The sequence below is a fragment of the Crotalus tigris genome, unplaced genomic scaffold (assembly GCF_016545835.1).
Source record: "Crotalus tigris isolate CLP2741 ecotype Arizona unplaced genomic scaffold, ASM1654583v1 scf7180000017731.4096049, whole genome shotgun sequence".
NCBI lineage: Eukaryota > Metazoa > Chordata > Lepidosauria > Squamata > Viperidae > Crotalus > Crotalus tigris.
The window spans coordinates 1,680,744-1,701,343 of NW_024096599.1; the positions used below are offsets into that span (position 1 = coordinate 1,680,744).

A 20,600-nucleotide genomic window follows, 5' to 3' on the forward strand; every position below is an offset into this window, starting at 1 on the left:
CAAAGGTGCATTTGAATTGAATTGAATATTTTATTTGGCAAAGTGTGATTAAACACACAAGGAATTTTTCTCCAGTGCAGAAGCTCCCAGTATTTCCACTATTTATCCATTAAGCCAGAGGTTTTTTTTAATCTTTTTCAGGCTGTGAGGCCTGTTTGTTAAAAAAAAGATCCTGGAAACTGATCAAAAAGTTATATCACTTACAAAATAAGAAAATCATGTAAAAATGTATTTATTTTTAGAAATCATAAGATACATATAATTGTATTCTTTTCAAGCAGCCAAGACAACAAACAAGGCAAATATTATTTACATTTCTTTGTTTCTTTTTCATCAGAGTGCTACTTTATTATCTCATATGCCAGAAATATCTACCTTTCATTTCCATTGTGGGGCCCTGTATTTCCTTCTTTTATTTGTTAAAAAAAGCCCAAAGCTATCACCAACTTTATTCTACCATTTTTTTATAAAAGTTTAATGTGAAATTTGATCAACGTTTGAATTCTTCATTGGCTGCCCTACTTCTGATTTTTTAAAAAACCCCATATGTTAAAAAATAGTTATGTAAAAAATAGAAGAGTGGATGTTCAGATTTTGAATTAGAACATGCATCAAATAGTGTTTATAAAATGTGTTCAGTTCTTATCTTTATCCTCCACATACTGTAGTTACACTGATTTACTTGACTTATGCCCAAATGCAACTTTACTACTACAGACAACATATTTCATTCTCAACGTTAGAGAAAATGTTCTTTGCGCCTAATATCATAGAAATAAATAACATCAGAATAGGAAAATGGATAATTTCAAAAGATTTCTAAAAGACACAACAGAAAACAACAATCAGCATGGATAAGTAAAAAAATCGTAATTTCTAGCAACCCACTACACAAAAATAAAACATTGAGGCAAGTCTGAGTGTAAGACATCACAGTATCTGTGCAGTGTGGACATCACAGTATCTGTGCAGCACAATGGTGATGGTCCGAAATGTTACCTGATTGCCCTCCATCCAAAGATAAAACTTGTTATTGTGTCAGCATGCGTTCCAGTAGCTACACAGAGCGACATGGATGCTGTTGATCCCGTAAAGGGCTTGTTTTTGCCAAGCAGCAATCGTTAAGAAAAGGATTTAATTCTTTTGATTAACACCCCTCCCCATTTATAATAGACTTAATTGGCACAGGAGGCCGAATAAAAAAAAAAAGCACGCAAGATCCCTAGGGGGGAAAAAAGTGGCTCGAGCCGGGAGCAGTTTGGCTGGGATTCAGAAGGGGAGGATCATGCGCACAGAAGGAGCAGCGTCAGTACGGGAGACAGCGGCGTTTGCAGCTTTTTCTATTTCAGGAGCGAAAGCAAGAAGGAAGAAGCCTGGAAAGATCGGAAGATACGAGAGAAGGAGGAGGGCTCCAGGGGGATGAATGAGCGATGGTCTGTGAGCTAGCGAAGCGGAGGAAATATCCGGAAAACAGTTGCCTTCACGGGAAGAGACGAAAAGGGAGTCGATGTTGCAGGCTGCAACGTTTTATAGCTCCAGAGCATCCAGGGGACTGGGAGAGAGAGAGAGAGAGAGAGAGAGAGAAAAGAAGTAAGCTTTGCTACCGATTGTGGTTTGTGTTTCTCGACACGGCGCGGGAAGGGGGAGAAAGGCACAGTGAGAATGAGAAGTGTTGTTGAATCACAAGAGCGCCGAGGAAAAAGTGAGAGCTTTCTGGTGAGAAAGAAGTAGGAGTGATGAGAGAGCAAGCGGGAAAACCTGAGGAAGCCGCGGTTGCTGCTGGGCTTCACCAGGAGTACCGCCGTCTCCGCTCCGCTCATTCCTGCTCTTGGAAAAGATTGGAGGAGCCTCAAGTGTCCGCCACTCCCTGGCTGTTCTTCCACCAGCCGGGACTATGGAGACTTTAAACGACACCAGCCTCATCGAGCCGCTCAAGTCGCTGCCGCCCTCGCCGCAGAGTCCCCACCATTCTTTCGCTGAGAAGAAACGGCTCCATCGAGCTCCCTCCCCTGCCAGACCTTTCCTCAAGGATCTCCACGCCCGGGCATCTTCGGCCAAGCCTCCGCCGGTGCCTCCCAAGTCGCCCAGCCTGTCGGGCAAGCCGCAGCCCCAGCAGGGGGGACCCCGTCCGCAGTCGCCGGGGCTCTTGGCACCCCAGTGCCGCCTCTCCCGCCGCAGCTGCGCCCTAGGCGCAAAGGCAGCGTCGGCGCCTTCAGGGGCCGGCGCGCCTGGCAAAGTCAGTACCGCCAAATCCGTCCTCTCCAGCAAGAAAGTAGCCCGGGCCCAAGACCAGGCGGGCGGAAAGGCTACCGCTAGACAGGTCGCGGGTGAGGCCAGCCACCCGTCCGGCAAGAACAAGAAGGGGAGGCGGTGCGTTCCCTTGACTCAGCCAGGTGCCTTGTCCCCCGCCTCGGCCGCAAGGATCAGCCACACGGACAGCAGCTCGGACCTCTCTGACTGCCCCTCCGAGGCGCTCTCCGATGAACAGAGGTTGGCTCAGGCCGCCAACAGCGATGCCGAGTCTGGCACCGGCTCTAGCGATCGGGAGCGCGAGCCGCCGCCGTCTCCTCCCCCTCTTCCCTCAGGGCCAGGCGGCGGCCCCCAGGACTCCTTGCCTTCTCCGGAGCCACCGAGCAAAGGGCCGGCGAAGGCACCGGCCCCCTCGGGCGTCCAAGGGGAGGAGGTGTTCTGGGGCAGAGGTCCGGAGAAAGCGTCCGCCAAAAGTGCGCAGCCTGCTGGGACCCAGCGCCTGGGCGGCAAAATCCCAATGGTGGTGCCCTCCTATGAAAGGCAGCTAGTGGCAGACCAAGAAGAGCTGCTGAGAGAGATAGAAGAGCTGCACTCAGAAAACGATTACCTCAAGGTAAATGGCGGGAGGCTGGAGGGAGCGGGAAGACTGGGCCTCAACGGGAGGACCGAAGGGCCAGGGATGTTAAATGAAGGAAGATCATTTGCTGAGACAAGGCCATCTTTTTAAAAAAAAAAAAAAATGAAGGAACTCCCTAGGGCCAATTGTTAAAGTCATACAATTGTATTTGGGTACCAGAAGTTCCAGTATTGCCCCCCCCCCCCCCCCAGCTCATAGGACATTGCCCTTCCTTGCTTTGAAATCAACAGTCCTGTGCCAGTCTTTTGCTTTATGGAAAACAAGATTTGTGTGTTGAAGTCCCTACAGAGCCATGATTTGGACATGGGTGCATCTTTCTTCACCAATGCTTTCACCTTATTTATTCTACAGAGGAAAGACATTTGAAGTTGGCAGATCTACAATGTTTTCCTATTGCACATATTGTATTTAATTACTTATAAAGTTAGATACTCTCTTTCATCCAGGAGTTCAGGGTGATATGCATAGAGCTCCTTTCTTCTGTTTTTCCTTGCAACACTCCTGAAAAGCAGGTTGAACTGAGAGTTGCCCAAATCTCTGGTTGTATTTTTGTGTCTGAGGTGGATTAGAACTCAGCTGCTAATCTGGTACTTCTAATTAGTAACCATCCTGACTTTATTTGGTTTGGTGCAACTGAAATGCGTCACATCAAACTTTTTTTTACATACAGAAATGCAAAGTTCTTTAAAGTGTAGCTTAAATATGTTGAATCCTGTAACAGCTTTGCACTTCCCAACTGGTGCATTCCAGAGTTGTTGGATTTCATAGTAGCTGAGAATTATTGGAGTTGAAATCTGATATATCTGAAGATATCAGTTTGGAGAAACCTTTAGAATCATGCAGGTGGATAGAGTGGCTTGGGTTTTCTTTATGAAGCATTTTAATTCCAGAAAAATATTGTAGATAAGAATTTGAAGAAATATATTATATTTTTATAGGCAAAGGAAAATGGCTTTTTGAGAAGTAAGATGTGCTGTCAATCCATCTCAGTGATAGGGTTAGGCTTTGGTACTTGGACTTTGCAAAAGGGATTGAGAGTATGGGATTGGGAAATGTCAGTTTCTTCAAATCCTGCTTTGAAGTGTTATAAGAGTTTAGACAGAGTTATTTAAGAAAACAGACATCTGACTACTGTACAGTTTCATGGTTTGTCATTTATGGAAAATTATATTTTTGATATTTATAAGAAAGTGTCAGGAAAGAAATTGGGAACATTAGCCTATGCATGTTTACTTAAGAGAAACTCCAGTTAAATTCATTGATGTGCCTAGGATTGCTGTCTAATTCAAGTTTTTTAGGTAGAGATTCAGTCTCAAATGGTTCATAATTATATTAAAGCAGGGGTCCCCAAACCCCAGTCCGTGGACCGGTACCGGACCGCTGCATGCCAGCAACCGGTCCGCACAAACAAGCAAAGCCCCATCTGTGGGATGCAGGCAGCACACAAAACCACACATTCCCTGATCCAGGTGGAAAAACCTTTCTCCACCGAACCGGTCCCTGATGCCCAAAAGATTGGGGACCTCTGCATTAAAATATTTTTACTAAAAGTGAGTTATCAGTTATGCCAATATAAAGAAACCCCTTGTTCTGTTTTTAAATTGAAGTTGTATATTCCAAACTTGTCTTGTCCTGCACTTGTACAGTAATACAATTTACCCATCAGCATACAATATAAGTAAGGCCTGTTGACTTCGGTAAAATAAAAATGAAAACTGCATATAATTGTACTGAGGTTTTAAACTTTTGTATTTATTACTGAAGCTTTAATTATTAGTATGGTATCTTAGTCGTTTTTTGCCAGGTGATTCATATAGTAGCATAATAGAAATGACAGTTAAAGGCAATACTATACTAAGTCTCTTGGCCTTCCACAAAAAGATCAAAACTGTGTAGCTTTATGTGGGGGACAAAGTGGTCCACACAGCCATGGGGCCTGTGTTAATAACTCCTAGTTTCCCCATCTTGGAAGTCTCTATTTTTTTTTGTGTGTGTGTAATTTTATAATGTTGTTTTATATTTTTAAAAAAATTAATCTTAAATTATTCAGTTTTTATGTTTTATTATATTAATTAAATTGTACAGAGCCCCTCTATGGGGAAAATGGACAGTTAAGAATTCTGATAAACAAACAAACAAATAAATAAATAAATACTTGATTTATATGGATTGCCTGGAGAGGGAGAGAGGGAGAGAGAGAGAAAGAGAGAGAGAGAGATGAATTACATGGATTGGTTTGCAATGCCAGCCTCCTCAAATTAGAAATTAGATTGAACATGATTATTTTTCATATCTATGATTATTTTTCATATCTATGTTATTAATTGATTATTTTAGGATTAATTTAACTTTTTAGACAATTTTATTTTTGCTACTTAAGAAGTAAAGTATAGTCATTGATCATTATATAAACTATAAAGACAAAAATAGAATCAGAAAAGTTGATTGTTATGTCCTGAGCCTGTGGAAGCAGGCTCGGGGCATTGCAACGGTCCTGGGCAGGTGCAAGCTGCCCGGGACCAGACTGGCTGTCGCCAGCACGTGCGTGCATGCGCGGGTGCTGGCGCGCCAAATGTTGCAGATTGGCCCAGGAATGGCCTATAAAAGAGGCCGGGAGATTTGGGCGTTGTCGGCGTCTTGTAACCAGTATGCTGAACAGAAATAAAGAAGTTCCTGAGAACTACAACTGCTTCTTGGATCATTGCCATTTCGCGAAGGATGCAACACTGGGGACGAGGATGGGATTGCCTTACATCGACCGAAGACAGGTGTAAGCTTACCCGAGAGAGTCCTGAGCGGTAGGAACGGCGTTGACTCGGCAGCTACCCGCCAATCCAGCGAGCATCGGGGGTAGGCTGGCTGATAGACCCTTCCTTTTCTACAAAAATGGCAAAAGTAGGAAGACTTTCAGAATTCGACGTCTCGCATCCGGAAAGATGGGAGTCTTACGTAGCCAGGGTGGAAAACTATCTTAAAGTCAACCAAGTAAGAGAAGATAGTTTGAAAGCCGCCACCCTGCTGTGCGTTTGCAGTCAAGACGCATTCGAAATCACTGAAAACATAGCAGCACCTGTACCTCTAGAATCTGTTAACTACACAGATCTCAAAAAACTACTCAAGGAACACTTCCAGCCCAAGCTGTCCGTCATCGCTTGGCGCCACACCTTCGAACAGAGGGATCAGGACCCGGAGAATCAGCCAAAGAATACATTGCTGCGCTGAGAAAAGCCGCTAAACACTGCGAGTTCAAGGATCTAGAAGAACGGCTGAGAGACAGATTTGTATGCGGACTGAGGCATAGAGAATTACAGCAGAGACTTTTTGCTAAAGAAGACTTATCATTCCAAGATGCCTTGAGAGAGGTTACTGCAGAAGAGGCAGTGGGCGGCGCCATCAAGAACATGAGGCCGATCAGAAGCACTCCAGAGGCTGTGTCCGTGCACCAGGAAGGAGCCCAAAGGAACCCAGAGGAGGATCCTGACGATGAAGTAGACCGTCTCTACCCCACGAAAGAAGGGAAACAGAAAGGAAGCTCTTCAGCTCTCCCCAAGTGCCTCGGTTGTGGAGGTCGCCACAAGAGGACCGACTGTAGATTCCACTCCGCTATCTGTAGGGCATGCGGAAAGCAGGGACACATTGCAGCTGTGTGTCTGGGCCGTCAGAAGGTACAACCTCAGGAAGAATTGCGCCTGAAAGGTACCAGGGTTACCAGCCAAAACAGGGTGGGGTTCTGCGCTTCGCGAAGAAGCATTTACAAGACAGGCACACACAAGCCCATCAAGAAAAAGCTGTCACTTAAAGTGAAGCTACAAGGGTTCCATTGGCTATGGGACTGGATACGGGGTCTGCACTCTCGATCATTTCCATGCACACATTTAGGAAGATTTGTTCTGGCAGCGGATTTCAGGCCAAGCTGAGGCCTTCTGACATTGTGTTAATGGACTTTCAAAACTCCAGAGTGTGTGTTAAGGGGGAGGCCACCCTTAACGTACAGTATAAGGATTTTGAAGGTCCACTAGATGTAGTAGTAGTAGGGGGAGAACGAACGAGTCTCATAGGACTCGATTGGTTTGAGGCCTTGGGAATACACATCACAGGGCTCAATAGTTTGCAAACACTTGACCTACAAGATGTCTGCAAAGAATTTGCAGATGTTTTCAGCCCCCAGCTGGGCACGTACAAAGGACCCCCTGTGTCACTGAAGTTAGACCCCACTGTCACCCCTATTAGAATCAAAGCAAGAAGGGTTCCTTTTGCTTTAAAGGGTAAAATTGACACTGAATTAGACAAATTGATTCAGCAAGGAGTCTTAGAACCTGTCGACTCCAGTCCTTGGGAGACCCCCATTGTCACGGCTCTTAAGGCAAATGGGGACATTCGCATTTGTGCAGATTACAAATGCACTCTAAATAAGGCATTGCAGCAACATGCCTATCCTGTCCCTGTGGTCAGTCATATCCTGGCCTCCCTCAAGTTTTTGCAAAGCTTGACCTAGCTCAGGCGTATCAACAGCTGCCTGTTGATGATGCTGCTGCTGTAGCTCAGACCATTGTGACCCATAGGGGGGCATTCAAGGTAAAGAGGTTACAATTTGGAGTAAATGTCGCTCCTGGAATTTTCCAAAGCGTAATGGAAAACACGCTACGGGGTATACCAGGGGTTTGCCCCTATTTTGATGATGTCTTAATTGCAGGGGACTCTACACACAACTTAGCTGAGAGATTAAGGGCTGTTCTGCTAAGGTTCAGGAAAACGGGCCTCAAACTTAAGAAGGACAAATGTAAAATTGGGGTGCCTTCTACAGATTTTCTGGGATTCAAAATCGATGCTACCGGTATTCACCCTGCTGAATCCAAACTGGAAGCCATTATGCATGCCCCTAGGCCAAAGTCCAAGCCGAACTACAGGCTTTTCTGGGCCTTCTGAATTTCTATAACTCCTTCCTCCCAAACAAGGCTAGTGTAGCCGAGCCTCTTCACAGGTTTCTGGACAAACAGGCAGTGTGGCAGTGGTCACAAAAACACGAAGCAAGTTTCAAGGAGGTCAAGGCCTTACTCACTTCTAACAGTGTGCTTGCACATTTCAATGAATCCCTTCCTGTGGGCATCACTTGTGATGCTTCTCCTTATGGGGTGGGAGCCGTACTAAGCCACCTCAGATCAGACGGAACTCAGGTTCCTGTTGCATATTACTCCAGAACCTTGTCTTCTGCTAGCGAAATTATGCTCAAATAGACAGGGAGGCTTTAGCTGTTGTTGCTGGAATCAAAAAATTCCATGATTTTTTATATGGCAGGCATTTCACGGTCTTCACTGACCATAAGCCTTTGTTGGGACTGTTTACCACACATAAACAAACTCCCCAGATCATCTCCCCCAAAATGCTGAGATGGTCTATCTTTCTGTCTGCCTATGATTTCTCCTTACTTCACAAACCTGGGAAGGAAATGGGCCATGCTGATGGCCTCAGTAGATTACCCCTGCCGGTAATAGAAGTTGACCCTGCACCAACTATCAATATCCTCTCCATTCAGGCCTTGCCTGAGTCTCCTTTAGATGCCAGGGATGTGGCCGCTGAATCAGCCACAGATCTCACACTTTCACGTGTCCTTTCTTGTGTTTTATCGGCATGGCCAGAGAGCTGTCCTGGCACTGAGTTTCAGAGTTTCTGGTCCAAAAGAAACGAATTGTCCATCTTCCAGGGTTGTCTGCTTTGGGGAAGCAGAGTTGTCATTCCTACCTCAATGAGGACTAGGGTCTTAGGTTCCCTCCACGAGGGTCATCCTGGCATTGTACGCATGAAGGCGCTTGCGCGCAGCCATTTGTGGTGGCCTGGGTTAGATAGAGACATTGAAGCTAAGGTGCATGCATGCCACCTTTGTCAACGCTCGCGCCCTGAAATGCCCCAAGCTCCTGTACATAGATGGGAGGAAACACAGTCTCCATGGTCTAGGGTGCACATTGACTACGCTGGGCCTTTTCAGGGTCAATTCTTCTTGGTCCTAGTTGATAGCCATTCAAAATGGCTTGAGGTTGTACCTGTCTCTTCCACCACCACTGCAAAGACTATTCAAGTACTGAGGGGGATTTTTGCTGCACACGGGCTTCCAGACGTCCTCGTATCTGACAACGGCCCTCAATTCACTTCTTCCGAATTCCAAGCTTTCTTACAGGCCAACATGATTCGTCATGCCACCTCTGCGCCTTTCCACCCATCCACCAACGGTATGGCTGAACGCATGGTTCGCATCACAAAGGACGCCTTGAAGAAAATTACCTATGGAGACTGGCATCACAGGTTGGCTGACTTCCTCCTTTCTTATCGCACTACGCCATCCACTTCTACCGGGAGGAGCCCAGCTGAACTTCGTTGGGGGCGCAAACTGACCACGAAGCTTGACCGGTTGCATCCGGACAGACTTCCTTCCACACTCACATACCCCAGGGCACCTAGACAACTGCTTGTGGGTGCCCCGGTTTGGACTCATAACTATGGGTCTGGCCATTCATGGGTCCCCGCCACTTTATCCAGAGTCACAGGTCCTCTGTCCTACGAGGTGTCTCTGGACAACGGTCGTGTCCTGCGTCGACACATCGACCAGCTCCGCACTAGACGGGACTTTCCCACTGAGACTCCTGGGTCTTTTCCGGGGGGGGACCCTTTAGGGCAAAGGGAAGAGTACGGGCTGCTGCCCATCATTAACGAGGAAGCTACAGACAGCTCATTCCAAAGTTCCGCGAGTGCTCCAAACAGGAATTCACGGAGCCCAACTAGAACTCAGGCACCAGTGCCTACTTCAGCCAGGGAGTCACCGCGGGGGCATAATCACTACTCACCCACATCACTCAGTACTCCAGTCAGGGAGGATATCCGGGAGCGTCCAAACAAATCACACCCTGCAAGAGAGCTGGCACACATTCCCTCTAGTTGGCCCGACACTACCCCTGTCCCTAGAAGGGGGCAAGCATACAGGGAGGTGGTCGAGGAACCAAATCCCGACTACAACACCTCTGACTTCACTCAGGGGACAACTGAGTTTTGGGACAGCACTGAAAACCCCACAAGCCCGGGGACAGAACGGGAACAAGGGGAAAGACAACCTCCTGACGGGTCTTGGACGGACCTGGGAGGTTCTACAGAATCGCCCAACAGTGACAGTCACTTAAGAGGGCCAGAGAGCCTGCAGCTAGGCAGGACAACCAGGTCAAACTGAGAAAGAAGCCCTGGCCTGACGAGCCCAGTGGGCAAGCAAGCAGGCCAGGCATTGGAGCACAGTCCTTGGGAATCACCAGGGTGTAACAGGGGGGACAGGTATGCATCACCCCTCAGTCAAGGGGTACTTGGCAGGTACCCAGAAGTCAGGAGGTCACAGAGAGCCAGAAGATCTCCTAAGTATTTAGAAGATTTTGTAACTCTACTGGCAAAACAGAGTTAACAGAGAACATTCCTGTACACATAGGAAAATAGAACACTGGGAATGATAGAAGCAGAGGAAATAACTGGCACTAGGAAGTATGGGCACCACGCTCGCATTAGGTTGTATGTTATTATTGTATGATCATAGTCTTAGCCGGGGGGAGGGGTGTTATGTCCTGAGCCTGTGGAAGCAGGCTCGGGGCATTGCAACGGTCCTGGGCAGGTGCAAGCTGCCCGGGACCAGACTGGCTGTCGCCAGCACGTGCGCACATGCGCAGGTGCTGGCGCGCCAAATGTTGCAGATTGGCCCGGGAATGGCCTGTAAAAGAGGCCGGGAGATTTGGGCGTTGTCGGCGTCTTGTAACCAGTATGCTGAACAGAAATAAAGAAGTTCCTGAAAACTACAACTGCTTCTCGTGTCATTGCCATTTCGCGAAGGACGCAACATTGATTATGATGATTGATATGCTTGATATACACATAAAGCATTGTTTATGAAAGAAATGACAGCTGAGAGCTGACACATGACTGAAAAACTTTCTGAATGTAGAATTGTTAGCATTTTTTATATTATGCCATATAACAGCTGCTTGGCAGCAAACAGCAGAGGCTTTTCCTGCTACGGTATTAAAGGATAGGAAATTTGCCTCAGCTAAACTTTTGCCTTCCAGGCAGCTGATAAAGAGACAGAAATTCCAACAGAAAAAGGGTGATAATCCTGCCTCAATGTATGTTGTTTTTTGCAAGACTTTTTCAGTGCCTGTGTTATGATAGCATATCCAGAAATAATACGATGGGATAAATGTAGCACCTTGTGCAGCCCTCTAAAAGGGTTAAATATCTACTCTAGATCAGAAAGTTAGAAAGGCAAATTCTCAGTTTTTTTTAAAAAAAATCATACATATACATTTGTTTTAGTGGGCCCATGTAGACTGGTTATGGTTAGTATATTTTTTAAAAAAGTAAATGAATGGTTCTTGGATACTGAGAAGCCAATAAATAAATAAATACACGAATATACAAATACATGAATGAATGAATGAATGAATGAATGAGGCCAGCAAATAAATAAATAACTTTAAAAAATAAATAAAATAATATGAGCATAAAGGCCCGTATCACATGCTGATCACAACATCGCAAATGATAGAAGCAATAATTATTCAAGCTATTAAAATAAATAATCCAGGTGAAAATAAGTAGACTTTTGTTTCACAGAAAAAGAAATACTGCAGTTTGAATCCTAGGATAAGGATTTAAAAAAAAAAAGTTATGTACCATAATGAGAGATACAACAATTATTGAACACAAATTGATTGGCAAGATAATCCAGTTGGGAAGATCTTTACAAATAGAATAAATTAGTTAAAGTGCTAGATTAAGAATTCCAGAATTAAGGAGTATGTCAAATATATGTGACTTTATTTAGAAGTAGTTTTATAAACTATGTATTATATAAATGAGTCTATGACTTGGTTATGCATCATGCTAAGCCAAAATTAGGCAACTGAGCAACAACATAAGCATATTCGGTAGAGGAATGATTAAATGTGTGCTATTAAATTCTACTTCTTATTTATGTGCAGTGTACTGATGCAAGTAGAAAATGGCACAGCTTGTGTTGTTACTTCATGACATATTTTTCATCATTTTGATTAGAATAAATATCTATGAACAACATGTAGACAAATCTATCTTAAAAGGTTAAATCATGGCAACTGGGCCAAAGTTTAAACTTTGGTCCAGTTGTCATGATTTAACCATTTAAGATACTTTTGGCCTGGATGATTGAATCTTCATTTACATGTAGACAAATCATCTTTTTGCAGTCTTTGGAGACAATTATAAGGTTATGCTATCAAAATCACTGTTTTAATGGCACAATTTTTCAGTTTAAAAATGAGCACAAAAGTAAATTTCAGGTGGAGTTAATAAGCATATTCATTAGACAAAAAAAATCCCTTTGAAAAGGACAAAATCCTGTCTCCCTTGGCCATACAGAGATTGAAAAAATACTGTACTTTTGCTGCCCCACCTTCAAAAAATTGTTTGCTTCTGAACTAAAATTCAACTTCTCTGTTTAACCACCGGTGATGCAGTATTGCAGGCAAACTCTGCCCATAGCACAGAGTTCTGACAGGGCTCAAGATTGACTCATCCTTCCATCCTTCCAAGGTCAATAAAATGAGGACACAGATTGTTGGGGGCAATATGCAAATTATGCTTACATTGTAAATCAACTAGAGTGTGCTGCAAAGTGCTGTGGGGTGGTATATAAACCTAAATGCCATTTCTCATTTTTAAGTGGAAAACATACCATTGGCACAACTCTGTCTTATTTGCATATTAGTTCTATAACAAAATCGTCAGCAGGCTCTCAGAAGCTGAGCTGGGCTTGACCTGGTTAATACTTGAAGGAAAACCCATGAAGTAATCTCAGGGCTGCAGGGCTAAACAAGGAAATTGAAACCATTTATGCATTTCTATCAAGAAAATCCAGGGATCTTGTTCATCAAATCTCAAAGAGTTAAGTTTGACCTGACGGAGACTTTACTTCTAGAACAAAACTCATTAGTAATTTATTAAGGGCCATAGGTTCAAGAGCCTATGATAACATGGATAAAAATATCGAAAACGTATTGCTCATTTCTCTTATTAAAATTTCGCATCCATATATAGAAATTACTATTTAAAATGCTCCTGGATGGTTTTTATGAGCTGGAACTTCAGCAAAGTCTGATGTTTTGGCACAGCAGTATGCTCAGAAAGATCTATAAATAAAAGAAACTGAGCTGATTTGGTAACCACAAATACTATGCCACTTGACTCGCCCCTTTATGAATATTGTATTTCGAGTCTGCATTAAGAAAACGTTCTGTCTGTAGCCTCACACTAACATAAGTTCTGATGATTGAAGGCACATGTCAGAATTGAGGCCAAATTATTGGATTATAAATAGAAAAGGTTGTATGGAAAGGCTAAATAATAACAAAAAGGACTATGGTTATTTACAGAAGGTGTCTGATAGTGTCATCCTGATCATCATTCTTTGGATACTTTACAAGGCTGGATTAGTTTATGGCCAGACAAGACATGAAACAGTAGCCTCGGTTGCTCTATTTTTATCCAGATTTAAGAGATCCAGTGTATGCTACAAAATTAAATAAATCTATAGTGAAAAAGATCAACAAAATACTAACCGTATACATGGCTAGAAACATAAATATTCTTCCTCTACTTCTTTGCTGCATTATATTATTTAAAGGACTTTAGGGGCTGAATAGCTTCTGTTCACATTCTTCAGATAGGGAGGAAAGAGTTCAGCTTCTAACCAATATTCACCTTTTGTTATAGAAAGTAGATAGATAGAGGTCAGGCTTATGAACAGTAAATGAAATTACTGGGAAATATCTAAATTAAGTTGTCTCCAAATGGCTGTCCAATCCTCTCATGCCGTGGTCATCTTCTGATTGGACTATTGCAACATGCTCTACATGGGAATATTCTTGAAAAGTATCTGGAAGCTTCAGCTGGTGCAGAATGTGGCCACGGGAGCCAAATTGGGTACCCAAAGAAAGACACATATAAGAGCTTTCCTCTGTGAACCACACTGAGTGTCAGTTTGCTTCTGGGTTCAATTCAAGGTGTTGGTCATCACCTATAAAGCTCTACCTGGCATAGGGCCAGGTTACCCACAAAACCAGCTTCACACCATCACATTGTGGAACATCCTGCCCAGTCTCTTGGCCTTTTGAAATTTCATGGTATTTTTATAATTTTAAAACTTTTTAATCTTAAATTTATTCTGATTTTAATGTTAATTTTATTGATTAAATTGTACACTACCCAGAAGCCCTCTCTAAGGGAGATGATTGGTTAAGAAATAGGAAGAATGAATGAATGAATAAATAAATGCTGGTGCAACGCGATCCGCCATTTTTTCCCTCAGGGGCGGCGCCGCGCATGTGCGCCATGCATGGGGGCGGTGCCGTGCATGTGCGCCACGCACGGCGCGGTGCCACGCATGCATGCCGCGCATGCGCGGTGCGTCCTTATGACCGTGGTCGCCGTATAAAAAGGTTGAGAACCACTGTTTTAAAGTATATAACTCTAAAATCTAGGCTATTTTTAGTCAAAATGAAGTCATTAAATGCTACATAGTAAAAATACATTTGTATTGTGTATTGTAGAATAGGATAGAGTGCAGTACTGCAGGCCACTTTAGCTGACTGTGTTCAGCAGGTCAATGGTTCAAATCTCACCGGCTCAAGGTTGACTCAGCCTTCCATCCTTCCGGGGTAGGTAAAATGAGGACCCAGATTGTTGGGGACAATGTAAATATATATATACATTGCTTACTGGTGTACACCACTTAGAGAGTGCTTGCACTTAAAGCGGTATATAAGTCTCATAAATAAATAAATAAGACAGATCAGGATTGACTGAACAAGTTTTTTGTAAAAAACAAAGAAATTAGTATTTCACTGTTCTGGCCCTATAAGCTATTGTATTGTGAGGAAGATTTAATTTAACCTAACAAACTGTTTGCAGATGCTAGGGCAGTCAGCTGCTAGAGGGAAAGTTCAGGTTTGTGAACAATGCATGGGGTCCGCGTGTCCTGTTAGTCACAGCTGTGGCTCTACTTAAACATGGCATTGGCCATAGGAAGCTGAATGGATTATTTGTTTAACATGACAGTGATTGCCATCTGTAGTTCTCAGTAGATCATATTAATATACAATCTGCCAAAACGGAGTTAGTTAAAGACTGTATGGTAAAATGGGCACAAAATATTCAAGAGCCGATTCTACTGGACACATGGGAGACAATTTGGGTTAGAAATGTAAAATTTACTCAAGCTCAAAATTTAAGAGAAAATTTTTATAAAATGTTTTATAGGTGGCATTTGGATCCTCAAAAGCTGTTCTGTATGTATCCTCATTTACAGCCCAAATATTGGAGATGTGGAAGCTTAGATGCAACTTATTTTCATATTTGGTGGACTTGTAGAAATATAAAAGCTTTTTGGATTAAGATTTGGTGGAACATTCAAAAGATTTTTAAGAGAAAGATAAAGTTTACGCCACAATTATTTTTGTTAGGTGTTATTGTAGATTTTGATGTTAAAGAAATTAATTTGATGTTGAATCTTATAACAGCTGCAAGATTATTTGTGGGGCAATATTGGAAGAAAGATTATTTGCCTACTATGGAAGAATGGATACTCAAGGTGTCTAATTTAGCAGAAATGGCAAAAATTTCCGCTTATTTGAAGGACTACTCACAAGAAAGATATATTTCACTTTGGAGAAGATGGATAGATTCTATTCAGAATAAATATGAGACTAAAAAGTATTATCTAGCTTATGACTAAATTTTAGATTATTATTAATAATTTAATATGGTAGAACTTATATTAGTCTTAGTTTTATGGTTTAATTATATTATTATTTTCATATTTAATTTGTTAATATTTATTTTGAAAAGGAGTTAAAGTATGTTATGGATTTGATTGTTTGCATAGTTGGGTAATGTTAGTTAGATTATGATTGTTTATTTGTAACCCTGTAATCAGGTCTGGGAAGTGGGGGAAGGGGGAGGGGTGGGAGGGATTTGGGATATATATTGTATAAAATCTTTAAAACTTTTAATAAAAAAAATATATAGATACTGTAGATCCATAATAAATAAGTATATTTTGATACGTATTAGATTACTCAAATATTAATTTATGTATTTCAAATAGATTAAACTCATGGGATAAAGTATAGAATTCAGAGATAATGATGTTTTCTAAAGTTTTTGATTGTTTTTTTAAACGATCAATTTAAGTGAGACTGTCCCTTAAGCGTAGTCTTTTGAAGCCTTTAAATCACAGGAACAACTAAAGTTGCCTCACTCTAGATGTTATATGCAGTTTATAAAATTTATAAACATAAAATTTATAAAACTTATAAACATGAGCAAGCAGAATTTACTTGGGATAACAATCTCTAAAATAGTCAGACCCAAGCCATATAAGGCTTTGTAGATAATAACAGCTCCTTGAATTGCACTCAGATGTACAATATCTCTCAAAGAGCAATACATATAATCCTCAACCATTCATTGAGCAACAAGTTGAAACTATAGCAGCACTTACAACTGCTCCTCAAAGTTATGGCCACTGTAGTAACCCATGATCATGTGATCAGAATTTGGATTCTTGGCAACCCACTCACACTTATGACCATTAGGGCACTTCAATTCCTCCGACCTGCCCATCTCCCCCATCTATGCTCTTTTGGTCCCCCATTCTGGGGCCCAAAGTACCCTAGTTGACCTTTACTGTCTTCTTGCTGCTGCTGCTGACCAAGCATGTGTGATCTTGCCCTTAGAGAGGCAGCTGCTGGCCACACAAACCTTCTGGCGTGCAGCATATTTAAAACCTGGCCCTTTTCTACCTTCTCCTAATTTCTTTTCTTACCTTCTCCTGGTGCCACCCAAGGATTTGCTAGACCTGTTAGGGTTTGCTGTGATGCTACCATTTGTGTGGAGTGAGAACTATGCTGTATCTGTTTAGAGCAGGGGTGTCAAACTACTGGCCTGGGGGCTGGATGCATCATACAGAGGCTTCACCCACCCCAGCTCCAGCAATGCGAAAAAAGTCGTGATACGTTGCAACGCATCACGTGACACGAGTTTGACACCCGTGGTCGAGGGTCCTGGGAGGGTGGGGCGGGGAATCAGGAGAGGGAATGAAGGGGTTGGTTTCTGGCACACTGTATATGTATGTCGCTTGTCAAAAGCTGCCCCTTCCTGCCTTTACCCAACTTCCAGTTGCTGATAGGTGTTTGTATCAGCAAATTTTTACAACTTGAAAGTTCATCTAGTAAAATAATATCTGTACTTTAAATGGTGCTTCCCAACCATAGCAGCAATCCAGAGGAATACCGCAGTTGACATTTCAGAAACTACTGAGAAGTCTAGCAGAATAAGGATGACATGCTCTTACCATCCGTGCCTCTCCACAAGTTAGCAACTTCTAGAGCAAAGCCATTCCTATTGCAAAAATAACCATTTTTAAAAAGCATTATATGACTCACAAGTGATTTGGATTACCATGCATTTTTTCTACTTTATGTTTATTTTCACACATATTTAATGTTAGTGTTTAGGTTTAATTCAATATATACACTCCGAGTTTCATGAAGAACAACTTCAAGGAAAGCACGTTGTGTTTAGAGCATGGCAGCACTTTCAGTTGCTTTAATATTAAACTTTTTGCTGACCATTGTTTATACATCGCTTTTTCTTATTCTGCCAAACTGCTAGCCTTTTCATTTAAATAAAATAAAACTGAGTTCATAAGGGAAACAAAGCAAAGAAGCTGCCAGTTGCTGCAGTTTTACAACTAACATTTACTACTGCAAAGCTTGTACTTATACATATACATGTAGCACCATGTATATCTGATTAAATGGAACAGTAATTTATCTTTAAGATTGCCTTCTATATCTACCAAAACTAAGAGAATAAGCTTAATTGAATTCAGTGGGATTTTAAGACAACATAGAATAGAACTGCACCCGCATGCACCAAAATATGTGAAATTTCAGTCATAATTTTTATTTTACTCTCTTTCTACAGTGTCAGGGCCTCAGTGGAAAAAAGCAGCTAAAGATATTTCTAAACATGGATCCCGAAAGTTAGTTGCCTGCTGTAACAATATAAATAAAAGTGACCTAATTTCACTTACAGTTTATTTGTGAAGCTAGCAACCATATTTACTTACTGCCTAACTAATAATTTCTCTTATATTTAAATGTTTAACACCAGTACCTAGTAGACTTTAAGACTTTAAATTTGAAACTGCTTAGTGGAGAAATATTTAATAGCTTTAAGGTAAGGTTTCAATTGTTTTCAACATGTTTAATTAAATACTATTTCCATAATGTTGGATAGAAACAGGTAAGATGATAAATTATTGTGGCTAAATGTATGCACTATCCTAAAAAAAACCAAATCACATTATGGACTACCATTAATGAGGTGAAGCAATTCCTCAAAATGTTTGGAATCTGATGTAATAATTGTAGGTAACAATTGCAGAGTAGAAGAGAAAGAACTGGAGAGCAACACAAAATACAAAAACCTATAAAATAGAACACATGTGATAAAATCTTTGGATGCAATCTTTGGATACCAAAACATCTGAAGCACCACTTGAGCATTACAGGCACTGAAAAATCACCACCAGTCAAAAGGCAGCTGTATTTGGAACAGTTTACATCCTGTAACAATGCCTTTAACCTCATGAAACAGCAACATTTGCCTATCCCAGGTTCTTGGGAAGGATTTGATAGGTGGATAAATATGGCAGATCCAAGCTGAACATCTAGCTGACTGCAATCAACTGTAATTATCCATAGCTAGTTTATGCATGCCTATGGTCTAGGGAGAACAAACTCTCCCCAAACAACTTTCTGGCCATCTAACTAAGCCCTCTCTCTTCTCAGAGCTACAGATATCCACGATCAACTAGGTCTGGCTCTCAATACAGGTTTCAGAACAACCTGTTCCAAAGCAGTTTTACTGGTATTAATAAACAAGTCATTTGAAGAATCAGTTCTGCAGGGGATCCACAGCTTACACCACAGTTGAGCCCAAAGCTTCTGTTGCTAAGCAAGGCAGTTGTTTAGTGAATTTTGCCCCATTTTACAACCTTTCTTGCCATGGCTGTTAATTACTACAGTTATTAAGTTAGTAACAAAGTTAATTGAACCTGTCTTCCTCATTGATTTTGCTTGTCAGATAGTTGCAAAAGGTGATCACATGAGCCCGGAACACTTCCATGAATATTTGCCAGTTGCCAAGCATCTGTTTTGATCATGTGACTATGGGGATGCTGCAGTTATCTTAAGTGTGAAAAATGGTCATAAGTCACTTTTTCAGTGCCATTGTAACTTTGAACAGTCACTGAATGAACTGTTCTAAGTTAAGGACTACCTGTGTTTCATACAGATATTTTATATGTGGCTGTATGACTGAACAGATATTTTAACAATTGGGTATCTGACTGAAAAAAAAATAATGAAGAGATGGAGTTCTGAACAAGGCTAGACTGTGTCATGGAGCAAGTTGTTGTGTGATAACCCTATTGCAACTTGCTTCGATCTTGTCATAGCTATAGTATTGCTTTTATTGCCTTGGTCTTCAAGGTACTATCTTTTACAGTCTCTCATCTTACTATTACTATAGAAAACCACCAGTCCATAAATTCTTATCACTACTGCTCTGTTTTAAAGATAAACTGGAAAAGTATGTATGCATGTATGTATGTATGTATTATTTTATTTAGAAACTATCCATATCCCTCACAGAGTTAGGGAGTTACCTTAGAGCAGACATGTCAAACTCACAACATCATATGACGTTGCGTAACATATTGGGACAGTTTTGCCATTGCTGGCAATGGGGTGAGGGCTGCTTGCGTGACCCCTGCCTTAGAGAGTTAGGGAGTTACGTTAGTATTTCTACTCAGTTACTGAACTATCATAATATAATTGCTAGGATTAGAGAAAAAGATTTAAATTTGAAGAGCCAGTAAGTGGTTATTCATAAGATGAAACATCAGAGAAAATAGCTGAGAAAGGAATTGGGCAAAGTTTTGAGCCTATTTAAAACAAAGTATTGGGAAAAGAAATGCATTGATTATTTATTGTACCTAAAAACTTGCATGTGATTACTTTTGTTTTCTAAGATATTTGAAGATTCACATTCCTCCATTTGGAATGGGTTTTTAGATTTTTCTCCCTTAGTTACCTCTGCTCCCAGGGAGACTCAGAGAACAAAGAACATCTATGTTAGCAAGTTCCTCCCTGGCTTTCTAACTTCAAGAAGAAGAAAATTGTGCTAGACAAGAGTTTTAATAATCTGTCTCTTCAAGGCTTTTGTACTATAGGTAGAAGATATTAGGTTATGGCCCCTTGTGTGTGTTTACTAATCCAGCAGAAATGTCTGGATACTTGCTTGGCTTATGCCACCTATTATAGTTTTTTTTTTTACATGTTTACTGCATTAATACAAAATCTGATCCTCAGAATAACACCATGCTATTTTCTTTTGACAGCCATTTTACCAAGCTGTTAATTTGAACCCAATTCCTGAAAAAAAAGACATATGTTTTTCTTTTTCAGTTATTCAACCTTATAAGTAATGAGACAAAATAATATTAATCCTTATCAGTATGACTCATAAGAAAATCATATTTACTAAAATGAAAGTAAAAAAAAAAGACTTCAGGCTTATAGGACCT

General features: G+C 41.6%; 1 protein-coding gene across 4 annotated transcripts in view; it reads left to right on the plus strand.

Annotated features, from left to right (window-relative positions):
* Positions 1-293: 293 nt before the first annotated feature.
* Positions 294-20,600, plus strand: part of MTCL1 (microtubule crosslinking factor 1) — a 96,508-nt gene continuing 76,201 nt past the window's right edge. For all 4 annotated transcript variants that reach the window (XM_039339200.1, XM_039339202.1, XM_039339201.1 and 1 more), the window contains exon 1: positions 294-2,863. In XM_039339200.1, the coding sequence (XP_039195134.1) occupies positions 1,895-2,863 (969 nt within the window). In that variant the 5' untranslated portion in view covers positions 294-1,894. The remainder of the gene's footprint in view (positions 2,864-20,600) is intronic.